The sequence below is a fragment of the Carlito syrichta genome, unplaced genomic scaffold (assembly GCF_000164805.1).
Source record: "Carlito syrichta isolate Samal-C Ts95f unplaced genomic scaffold, Tarsius_syrichta-2.0.1 Scaffold316274, whole genome shotgun sequence".
Lineage (NCBI taxonomy): Eukaryota > Metazoa > Chordata > Mammalia > Primates > Tarsiidae > Carlito > Carlito syrichta.
Genome location: NW_007260370.1, coordinates 957,883 through 970,139, shown reverse-complemented (window position 1 = coordinate 970,139; position 12,257 = coordinate 957,883). Strand labels below are relative to the sequence as shown.

Genomic DNA, 12,257 nt, shown 5'->3' with positions numbered 1-12,257 from the left:
ACTATGGTCTGATAGTTTCTTTGAAAAGTAAACATAATTTTACCATATGACCCTAGAATCTACTCCTACTTGACATAAAATGTCCAGGAAAGACAGACCTATAGAGGCGTAAGTAGATTGATGATTGCCTGGAGTTTGTGGTGGGATTAGAGAGTGACTATAAAAGGACACAAGATATCTTATTTGGATGATGGAAATGTTTCAAAACTGGATTTTGTTGATGGTCACACAACTTGGTAAATTTACTAAAAAGAACTGAACTAGACTTGCAATGGTTGAATTTTAAAGTATGTAAATTGTACTTCAATATGTTTTTTGTTTAAAATGGTCTGGAAAGGCTGAGAGATTAATATCCTAGACTCTAAAGTCTCTTAAATCTGTTCTTGTGGGCTTACTATGGGTCTGTGGAGTAAAAAGCTGCTGATAATCTGATTTTCAGTGTTTAAGTTTTAAATATTGCTGTCTCCACCAGACTAAAGTTTTCTTGATGGTAAAATTTTGTTTTCAATATACCAGTATAAATATGTAAAAAATGTGTTTATGTCCCAACCACCATAGTTCTTAGTATAGCTTCCAGACATAGCCCAGGCTCTTTAAACATTGGGTCATTTAACTTGCTTGTGAAATTTTGTAAATTCAGACTTTTTGTTTCTTCTTTCACTTAACTGTGACTAGAATAACATTTTATTATTCTTCTAATAGATTATATTCATTTTGTCATTTCCTTCATTTAATTAAAGACAAAGAAACACCAGCTAGAGGATAAACATAAAATATAATTACATAGTTATATTTTAATTATAAAAAATAAGGCAAGTTCAATCAATGGTTTTTTAACATAAGATACTATTTTCAAAGAAAATAAAATTAAAATAATCTATTTAGTGATTGTTATTTATTTTTTGCAAGCTTATGTCTTTTTTTTAAAAAAAACAGGGCCTCGTTTACGATCCCCAACAATTTTAGAAACATCTCCAAGAGTTATTCGAAAAGCACTAGAATTTATGGATTTAAATCAATATGTACGGTAAGTTTTAATAAGCTTAATTGTTGTGGAAAATTATGTTCATAGATTTTTGAATACACTGAATAGACAATGTATATGTATCCTCAGTGGGTCTAAATTTTTAGAATTATGTAATTTTACATCTCAAAATTAGCCAATATTTTAGTAAATCAATTATAAAAAACATTTAAATATTTCTTTAAAGATTTAATTTGAAGTCTGATTAAAGTGACTTGAGCTACAGAAAATTCCCATCATACCTGCTGTCATTTAATTATATTCAAAGTTTTAGTAAACTAGATGATAAGATTATAGAGAGATAGTTACTCAAGCATATTTATAAGTTTGAAAACATTATCAAAATTATTTATCTATATAAATGCAAAAGGAAAAAAAATTTATAATTTTGAATAACAATACATAATCACCTAATCAATTAGTGAATCCAAATGAACTTATATTCTCAAAAATATTCTCCTAAAATATCAATGACTTGGAAAATGGAGAATAGCACATCTAAAAAATAACCATTTGTTCTTTCTATCCCTATTTCTATCTATTCTTTCTCTATTCTTTCTTTCCCTGATTTATGGATTTAAATCAATATATATGGTAAGTTAAGCATAATTGATGTGGAAAATTGTGTTTGATTTGATTCTGACCGTCACACTGCTGATATAATTTTGAATTATTCAAGTTCTAAAGTAAAGTTTTTTTCCAGAGTTCTCAAATGATGTATATATCTCTTGATGATTTTATATTAAGGAAAACAAGTAATGATCCTCAGCTGAAAACAGAAGAATTGAGTCAGCAGCAGGCAATGCAAAAGGCAGAAGAAATTCACCAGTTTCGACAGTATAGGAGTAGAGTCCAGAGCATTAGAGACATTGAACAAACAGAACGGTTAAAGTTAAAGGAGGAAGTCCTGATTATGTATGAGGAAATGCGGGTGAGTCTGAAATCACACACAGGAGGTCACAGTTGACAAATTCTTTTCTATCTTGTAATATCAAAAAGAAATCATAGAATCATAGAGTATTTGTGTAGAAAGAAGTCTTCAAAATATTTATTTCTATAGTTTGCAACTTCTGGGAAAAGATTTCAAGTTAATTATGTATTTCACTCACTCTCTAAAATTTTTCTAAAATGTAGTATTGAGAATCTATCCCCAAAGTGGGAAGAATAGTACAGAAGACAAAATTATTTGTGAAGCTGGAAAAAAACTGGAGGAAGACCACATTAACAGACTTGAGAACAGCTCGTAAACTGGCCATGGGAAAGCTTTTAACCTTCAAGCCAATATACTCCACAGAATCATTACATAATCCCCAAAAGGCTCAGCAGTTGGTGGCACCATGTATGTTAGGAAGTGAAAAGGGAATGGCAGGAAGATGAAATAGTTTTATTCCTTTTAAAGTTATTTAATAATTGAAGATAGTCACCTCAACTTTTTGCAAGTAGGTTATTATCCTCCTTCATCTCAGCAGGATAATAGATGTATTTTATTTAGACATGCCCCCTAAAACAAAAAAAAAAAAAAGAAAGAAAAAAATATTTTCTGTATTGTGGAATACTAAGCTTAATTGAAAATGAAAGTATTATACTAGAAATGGGGAAATTCAAAAAATGTGTGTGGATGACTTCCCACTATGGAGGAGGATTATTTATTTCCTCCTTCTTCCCTACAATACACACACACACACACACACACACACACACACACACACACTCCCAAAGACACTGAAGGCTACAGAACTTTCTAAATATTTTAGCCATAGTATATTTTAATTTCCAGTATTGGCCCATGTAAGAAACAAGTCACTTTGATACTTCTTGTTGTTTGTCTAATAGGAAACTCTCCAAATCTGATGCTTGCCCTCCCCCCATCTAAGCACAAGTATTTACCCACCAAAATTCAATAGATTATCCCATCTTATTCAATAGTGATTGCACACTTTCAGTTACTAGAAGCAGAGACCTTAGACATATCCTTGACTCCTTTCACTCCTCACATGTAATCTGTTATCAAAACTTCTCAATTCTACCTTGAAAATATATCCTCCCAGAGACAAACCTGGGCAACTTGGCGAGACCTTGTCTCTACTATAGATATATATATAGGCATTAGCCGGGCATGGTGGCGCATGCCTCTAGTTCCAGCTACTTGGAAGGTTGAGGCAGAAGGATCACCTGAGCCCAGAGCCCAGCAGGTCGAGGCTGCAGTGGCCGTGAGCATGCTACTGCACTCCAGCCTGGGCAACAGAGTGAGTCTCTGACTTGGAAGGAAGGGAGGGAGGAAGGAAGGAAGGAAGGAAGGAAGGAAGGAAGGAAGGAAGGAAGGAAGGAAGGAAGGAAGGAAGGAAATATGTACCAAATTTGATGAGTTCTCGTTATCTCTATACGTACCTTAGCCCAATTGCTTTTTCTTAAAAGGATTGCTGCAGCCCAGTAACTGATCTCACGCCTTTCATCTTTGTCCCTCTATAATGTGGGCTATGCTCTGCCACTAAAATGATTGTACCAACCAGAATAAATGGTAACAAAAAAACCCATTGTCACAGTGGCTTATCACAGGGTTTGGCAAACCTGCTTTCTATAAAGGGCCAAATAGTAAATATTTATGTTGCCTTTACTCAACTCTGCCATGGTAAACACAGAATCACAGATAATACCTACGTAAATAAAACTCTACTTAGAAAAGCAAGCAATATTCCAGATTTGTTTAACAGGCCTGTCAATGCTGGCTTAAAACAGTAAAAGAGTACTTTTCATTCTAGCCACGTGCCCAGTGCAATTCAATAGGGGATCCTTCCTATTTTATTTTTTAAGATTACCAGACTGAAGAAGATTCCGTGTGGACACCTACCGTGATGATTATGACAGAGGAAAAGAGCATGGGGAATTGCAGATTGGATGTTACTGTTTCTGCCCAGAAATCCACATTCATTTCCACTCACATTTCACTAGTCAAAGCAAGTCACATGAATGGTCAGTTACAACTTCAAAAAATAAATCAATCTTGACAACACCGTGATTTTGAACTTGCAGCATCAAGAACGTGAAACAGTACATTTATGTTGCTTATGCCACCCAGTTTGTGGTTCTTTGTTACAGCAGCCCTAGCACACTACTGTAAGAACAATGCTACCATGTACCTGGAAGATAACTGGAAATACCTATTTTATGAATTTCACTAACGTTTACCATAATACACCTTTAAAGTGAAGGATGCGACTGTTTCACTTCTCTAATGGCTTCACATTTTACCAAGAAAAAAACCAAAGTCTAGATCATGACCTCTAGCATTCCACATCGAGTACCCACTTTCCCCTCTCATTTTCTCCAACTCCATTCTGTCTCCTTTGCTCCTTTTACCAAAATGATTTTGCCTTTCCACCAACAGGAATGTTTTCCCCTCTGGGTCTTTGACCTTACTCCTACCTCTTCCTAGAATGCCCTTCTCCCAGAGAGTTAAATAGTTTGCACCTTCCTTTTATGAGACTTCTCATCTATTGTCACTTCATTAGAGAGTTTGTCACTATCTACTCTTTCAAAAATTAGTAATCTTAAAACTAATGGAGGTGGGCTTCAGCATGCCTGGCCTTATTTTAAAGTCTCTTATCCTGCATGTGAATTCATTTTTTGGTATAATATGAAAATGTAGATATAATATATATACTATGCATACTTTTTTTCTCTGTTTCTACTAGAATATAAACTGTACATGAATAGGGTTTTGTTTTTTTGGTTTACTTTTGTGTCCCCAGAACTTAGAAGGCATGTCTGCTTCATCAAAGTTTGTTTAATAAATGAATCAGTAGGTCAATGAATTAATATTAAAATTGCATAGGTTCAACTTATCATGTAGGAAATAGAGTAAAGTAAATTATAAGACAGCCAGACTCGGTGACTTAGCCTGTAATCCCACGCCTTTGGGAGGCTGAGGTGAGTGGATTGCCTGAGCCCGCGGGTTCGAGACCCGCCTGGGCAGCGAGACCTCATCTCTACAATAAATCAAAAAATCAGCCGGGCATGGTAGTGCACGCCTGTAGTTCCGGCTACTTGGAAGGCTGAGGCAGAAGGATCGCTGGAGCCCAGCAGGTCGAGGCTGTGGTGGCCGGGAGTGACCACAGCACTCCAGTCTGGGAGACAGAGTGAGACACCAACTCAAAAAAAAAAAAAAAAATTATAAGACAAAAAGAATTTCAGGATGGCAGTTTGAATTTTTTGTGTTTAATAGACAAGCAAATGCAGCAGATGGGGAGGATATGGAAAAAATATTAACTGGGACAACTTTGAATTAAGACTCCATTTATTTAAGTGTGAGGTACAAGAACTCTAGTTTTGATTGAAGCCGTTTTAAAAGAAACATGACCAGTAATGTATTTCTTTTTTTTTTTTTCTTTTGAGTCAAGAGTCTCACTCTGTCACGCAGGCTGGAGTGCAGTGGCACACCCACAGCCACCACAGCCACCACCTGCTAGGCTCAGGTGATCCTTCCACCTCAGCCTTCCAAGTAGCTGGAACCACAAGCACGCGCCACCACACCTGGCTAATTTTTTTTTTTACTGTAGATGAGGTCTCCCCAAGTTGCCCAGGCTGGTCTTGAACCCCCTGGTTCAGGCAGTCCTCTCGTCTCTGCTTCCCAAGGTGCTGATATTACAGGCAAGAACCACCGCGCCTGGCTACGTATTTCTTATCAGATAGAAGAATGAGTATCTTTTATACTCACCTTCAAGGGATTACTGACGTATATTAAACTTGCTTTACACAAAATTCCTCTGTCTCTCTCTCTCTCTCTTTCTCTCTCTCTCTCTCTCCCTCCCTCCCCTTCTCTCCCTCTCTCCCTCCCTCCTCCTCTCCCCACCTCCGTCTCCCTCCCTCTCTTTCTCTCCCTCTCTCTCTCTCTCTTTCCCTCCCCTCAATATGTCACTGCTGTCATCTAGGCTTGTGAGAGTTAGTTTAGTTAATTCAACTTTATTATGGTATATACAGTATTTGTCAAAATATTTGGGAAATTTAATTCTGACATCCAGCTGTTGCAACAGCCCAACAAAATCATGCCAGCTGCAAAAATATGGAATATTTCTTGAAAAATTAAAGGATGGCTCTTTCCCTGCCACTGTTGAGTAGTGCGGAGGTGGACTTGGAGATTCTGTGTCACCTGTAACCCACCACCATGGCGGTGGAAGGCGTCGCTGCTAGAAGTGCCATGGACATGAACACTGCTTTACAAGAGGTGCTGAAGATCGCCCTCATCCACGATGGCCTAAGGCATGGAATTTGTGAGGCTGCCAAAGCCTTAGACAAGTGCTAGGCCCGTCTCTGCGTGTTTGCTTCCAAGTGTGATGAGCCTATGTACATCAAGTTGGTAGAGGCCCTTTGTGCTGGACACCAAATCAACCTAATTAAGGTTGATGACAACAAGAAACTAGGGGAATGGGTAGGTTTATGCAAAATTAAGAGAAAGGGAAAACCCTGTAAAGTGGTTGGTTGCAGTTGTGTAAGTAGTTAAGGACTATGGCAAAAAATCTCAGGCCGAGGATGTCATCGAAGAATACTTCAAATGCAAGAAATGAACAAATAAAACTTTGGCTCATGTTAAAAAAGAAAAAAATTTCAAGGATTAAGAAAGACATTTTTAGACAGTTATCTTCAGGATAGATCTGTTCATTAATCCTTATTTTTTATTATATCATTTTTGAAACAGCCAACAATCCACAAGTCCACTTCCACATTAAGAGATGAAGGAGAAGGGAGAAATCAACAAAGATGACTTAAGAGCAGTGAGTGAAATAGAAGAAAAATTAAGAGGTTGTGATGTCCGGGAAGCCACTTAAAGTCAGTTGATCCCGGAAGAAAGAGTGTGGTTAAGCAAGAATAGAACCAAGAAATGATCTTGAATTTAGCTACATATACGTCATTGGTGTCCTTAATGAATGCAATTTTGTTGGAATGTTGAGAATGAAAGTCAAACTGACATTAATGAAGATAACCAATGAATTAGGTGATATTATTTGGTAGTTTTCCAAGTACAGCTCGGACATATTTTATCAGGGCCAGAATACATGTGGGCAGCACAGTTGTTATTCAAGAGATACTGGGCTTAATGTTTGCATAGACTATATCTGAACTCCTTTTAAGCAGAGTTCCTTTTGCCAAAATCTCTATTTTTTAGCTTTCTCCTTGTTTTATCATTTCTTTTGTTTACCATCCTCTATTAAAATCTCATGCCCCTTTTTTTGCTATAACATGTTTTGTGTATTGATATGCATTTGAGACCATAGCCTAAATTTCATCTTTAATAATTTTCCACATAAATCTACTGCCATAAGAAAAGGGTAAAAGGATTCCTTTTTTTTTTTTTCTGGAGTCGGAAACCTTTACCAGTGGAACTTATTTGTTTGGGGTTTTGCTTTGGGACAGGACTCCTTAGATGAAGCCCGACAGAAGATCTTCAATACCCGGGAAGAATATAGAAACAAGTTGCTGGAAGCTGAGCGCCTAAGGCTGGAAGTGCTGGCTGCTCAAGAAGCTGCAATACAGGTAGAGACAGAAAAGACTCCTCCTGACACACAGAAAAAAAAGAAAGGAAAGAAAAAGTAACCAGCGGATGCCCTATACTCTCCTTCTTCTTGAGAGGAAATAGCTATTTTTAATTATCTATAATCGCAAGATATTAGACCATTTGAAAATATTAGTTTTCCTATCTTAGAAATATTTTTTATGTTAACATGTTAGTTTTCTTGGGAAACCTAGTATTTGAAGTCAATAGAGAATTTTGATAAATTTTTCCCAATATTTAACATGTAGTAGAAATCTGTGTGTCATACTCTGAATTGTCTGAATTTTTCATTAGAAGTAAAATAAGATCATAAATGAGTCAATAGGATTGTCTGAAAAATTCAATGATGAGAGAAGTATTGTTTGTTCTTAGAAGAAATATTGTCTCAAACTCTAAAGGTTTTTAAAATATTAATAAACATGCTTCAGAATTGTGTCATTTTTTCCAAGCTGAACTTTAAGAAACCTCCTTCAACTGGGTTTGGTGGCTCAGCCTGTAATCCCAGCACCTTAGGAAACTGAGGCGAGTGGATTGCCTGAGCCTGTGGGTTCAAGACTAGCCTGGGCAACTTGACGAGACCTCGTCTCTACAATAAAAAAATCAAAAAAATTTATCTGAGTGCGGTAGCTCGTGCCTGTAGTTCAAGCTACTTGGAAGGCTGAGGTCAAGGATCACTGGATCCCAGCAGGTCGATGCAGGGGTGGCCATGAACGTGCATGCCACTACACTCCAGCCTGGGCAAAGGAGTGAGACTCCGACTCAAAAAAAAAAAGGAAAGAAACCTCCTTCACTGAGCAAGAACTATTCTGGTTCAGCCCACCAGTTTAGACCTCTAGATCATAACAGTCAGGACCCAGGTAACCCAAGCATAGAAAATGTGATAGCAGGCATATTCCTTTTCATGCCTACCAGCATTGCATTTTTTTGTTATTAAGATTAAGTTGTTATACATCAGTCTTAGAAAAATGCAATGAACGTATTAATTGAGAAACATAGTGGGAAATTGACTTTTTCTAAAAGCACACTTACAACTCTTGACTGTCCCATAACTCCTATAGTATTTTTTAACCAGTCAAAGCAATTTTACTTTAATAAGTAATTTTGTTATTTTAAATATTTGATTTAATTCACGCATATATGGTCAACCAAGTTTTGACAAGGGTGCCAAAAATAAATGATGAAGAAGGAAAGATTTCTTTAATAAATGATATTGTAGAAAAAATATCCACATGCAATAAAATAAAATAGGACCTTTGTTGTACACCATTTACAAAAATTAACCTGAAATGAATTAAAAACTTAAATGTGTCATGCCTGTAATCCCAGCATTTTGGGAGGCAGAGGCAAGAGGTTTGCCTGAGCTCAGGGGTTCGAGACAAGTCTGGGCAACTTGGTGAAACCTCGTTTCTACAATAAATTTAAAAATTAGCTAGGCGTGGTGGTGCACTTCTGGGGTTCCAGCTACTTGGAAGGCAGAGACAGAAGGATCACCTGAGCCCGCACTCCAGCCAGGGTGATAGAGTGAGACTCCTACTCAAAAAAAAAAAAAAAAAAAAAAAAAAAAAAAGGCTTAAATGTGATCTAAAACTGTAAAACTCTTAGGTGATAACATAGGGAAAAAGCTCTTTGACATTAGTCTTGGCAGTGATTTTTTTGGATACATCAAGAACACAGGCTACAAAAGCAAAAGTAAACAAGTCAGACTGCATCAAAATAAAAGGCTTGTGCATATCAAAGGACAGAACAAAATGAAAGGGCAAAGTATAGAAAATATTTTGGGAGAAAATATTTGTAAACCATATATCTGATAAGAAGTTAATATCCAAGAGTGTATAAGGAACACATACAGCTTAATAGCAGAAAAACAAATGACCCGATTTTTAAATGATCAAAGGACTTGAATATAATTTTTTCTAAAGAAGATACACAAATAGTCAACAGATTTATGAAAAAGTACTCAACACCACTAATCATCAGAGAAATGCAAATCAAAACAACAAAGAGATATCACCTCACATATGGTAAGATGGATGTTATCAAAGAGACAAGAGGGTGTTAATGTAGGTGTAAAGAAAAGGGAACTCTTAAACATTCCCATTGGTGGGAATGTAAATTGGTGCAACCATTATGGAAAATAGTATGGAGGGTTTTCAAAAAATTCAAAATAGAGCTACCATATGATCCAGCACTCCCATTACTGAGTACATAGCCAAATGAAATAAAATTAGTATGTCAAAAAGATAACTGCACTTCTACCTTCATTACAGCATTATTCACAATAATGATATGGGAACAATCTAAGTGTCTATTGACATGAATGAATAAAGAAAATGTGGTACATATTTGTATATATATGATATATGTATCGAGTATTAAAATCCTGCCATTTGCAACAACATAGATGAACCTGGAAAAAATTATGCTAAGTGAAATAAGGCAGACACAGAAAAGCAAATACTGTATAATCTCACTTATATATGAAATCTTAAAAAGTTGAGCTCATAGAAACAGAGAGCAGAACAGTGATTATCAGGGAATGGGGGAGAACTGGGGAGATGCTGGTCAAAGAGTACATTCAGTTATAAGATAAACAAGTTCAGGGTATCTAAGGTACAGAATGGGTGGTGATAAGTCTGGTGATTCCTTTTTAATTACTGTGGAACAAGTATATTGTAATTTATGTATACGTTTATGAAGCTTTATATATATTTCAGGACATTCAAATAGTAAACCTAATATTATATATTATCTTCAAATCAGATAACAATTTAGCTGCAAACATAACTTGTTATAATATATTTTTTTTTTGAGTTGGAGTCTCACTCTGTCACCCAGACTGGAGTGCAGTGGCCACTCCCGGCCACCGCAGCCTCGACCTGCTGGGCTCCGGCGATCCTTCCGCCTCAGCCTTCCAAGTAGCCGGAATTACAGGCATGCGCTACCACGCCCGGCTGATTTTTTGATTTATTGTAGAGATGAGGTGTCGCTGCCCAGGCGGGTCTCGAACCCGCGGGCTCGGGCAATCCACTCACCTCAGCCTCCCAAAGGCGCAGGATTACAGGCTGAGCCACCGAGCCCGGCACTTGTTATAATTTTAATGATATTTCTTAACCATCATCAATCACTTTCACATCTTTTATGCTATTACTTTTATTTGATAGTTTTAATTTGCTTTCTTTATCTTTACTTTTCTTGCTGTACTTTTGAAACTGCTACTATTTGAGTTTTTCTGTTTCTGAGTTTTATTATTTTTCCAAAGCTCTCATCTTTTCTTTTTGTAGCTTATTTTGAATCATTATACTACATTTTTCTTCTGGTTAATGCACACTTTTCTGGGATGTTCTCATTTTCTGTCTGAATGGTATTTGCTTCATTTTCATCTTATTATCTTTAATAACTGCATACAGTTAGATTTTGCCCAATATTTAAAAGATTGGTTTTTATAGACTATAAGAAGGAAGTTTCCGAAAATGACAGAAAGCCAAAAGTAACTCTCCCAGCTTTATGGACTCTCCTTCCTCTGCTGGGCTAACTTAAAATGAGAGACTGAGTCCAGAATCTCAATTAATCAAGGTTTATTGATCCAGGGCTTGAGAATGTGCCCAGGAAAGTATGAGTCATATGTGTTCTTTGAAGACATTTTCAGCATTCATACATTTCTTTAAAGGGAAAAAGTCATATCAGAAGAAGGGCAATAGTTGTTGAGGTAAATGGTGACATTTTTGTGAGACTTTAGTGCACAACAAATCTACATTTTACATAAGATAAGGTGAGCATTCAAAAAAAAAGTCAAGGAATAATCAATTATGCAGATGTCTCAGGGTAGGTGGAAGAATGACATCTCATCTTGTTTTTGTCCTGCACCTGGGAAGATAAGCTTGTAATTGACCATGTCAGTGTGAAATCTAAAAAACCATAGTTTTGAAGCTAGACTTAAGTTGCAGACCTACAGTTACAATGTACATGACCTTGTTTTAGGGAAGGACATACATCTTGTAAGGTCTCTGGGCCAACAAAGAATTTGCTTATCAACGTTCTGAGGGTAGTTATTCAGAGATGTACGAGGCCTTTTGCTTTTCTGTGGAAGTCTGGCTAATGTATAATGCTTTGACACAAAGTTGTGAAGTACCAGCTGCTCACTTGGGAAAAGGGCAGAGTTGCATGACTCAGTCTCCAGGCTTCACTTTCCCTTCAGTTTGGGAGTCCTGAGATTATTTATTTTCCTTTACAGAAGTCATCGTCAAAATATGGCCTCTCTGTCTCTCAGAGATAAGACCAGCTTATGAAGGGTATTGTTGTTTTGCCTCCAGGTCCCTGTTTCCTAAATTTCTATAGCCATTGGTTTTCAAACAGCATTCTCATCTTTAGATATTTTGTTTTCCTCCTGCAGTATTCTGAATCTGACTCTTCTGTATAAACACTCTCCCTTCTCTCCAGCATTCCTCAATTTGCTTAAGTCTTCTAACAGTGTTTCCTTAATTTGAAGCCCACTCTTCTGGATCTTTCTGAGAGTTCTAAGTGTAATTTCATGCATTGTAGGGTGAGTTGGTGGTTTTTCTTATTGTTGTTCTCACCAGTACCAGCCACATCATTTAAATGCTGAGCTAATCTTGCTGATTGTCTGTATCTGGGCCCCATTCCCACCACGCCTGTTCTTGGGAATTTCTTGTCATCCAGTTTTGCTAG

At 36.9% G+C, this 12,257-nt stretch overlaps 1 protein-coding gene and 1 pseudogene across 1 annotated transcript in view; both read left to right on the top strand.

Moving 5' to 3' along the window:
• Nucleotides 1-7,865, top strand: part of ADGB (androglobin) — a 192,999-nt gene extending 185,134 nt beyond the window's left edge. The window contains exons 34-36 of the mRNA XM_008074020.1: nt 910-1,027; nt 1,772-1,955; nt 7,433-7,865. Of these exons, the coding sequence (XP_008072211.1) occupies nt 910-1,027; nt 1,772-1,955; nt 7,433-7,612 (482 nt within the window). The 3' untranslated portion in view covers nt 7,613-7,865. The remainder of the gene's footprint in view (nt 1-909; nt 1,028-1,771; nt 1,956-7,432) is intronic.
• Nucleotides 6,086-6,585, top strand: LOC110594563 (annotated as a pseudogene).
• Nucleotides 7,866-12,257: the final 4,392 nt, after the last annotated feature.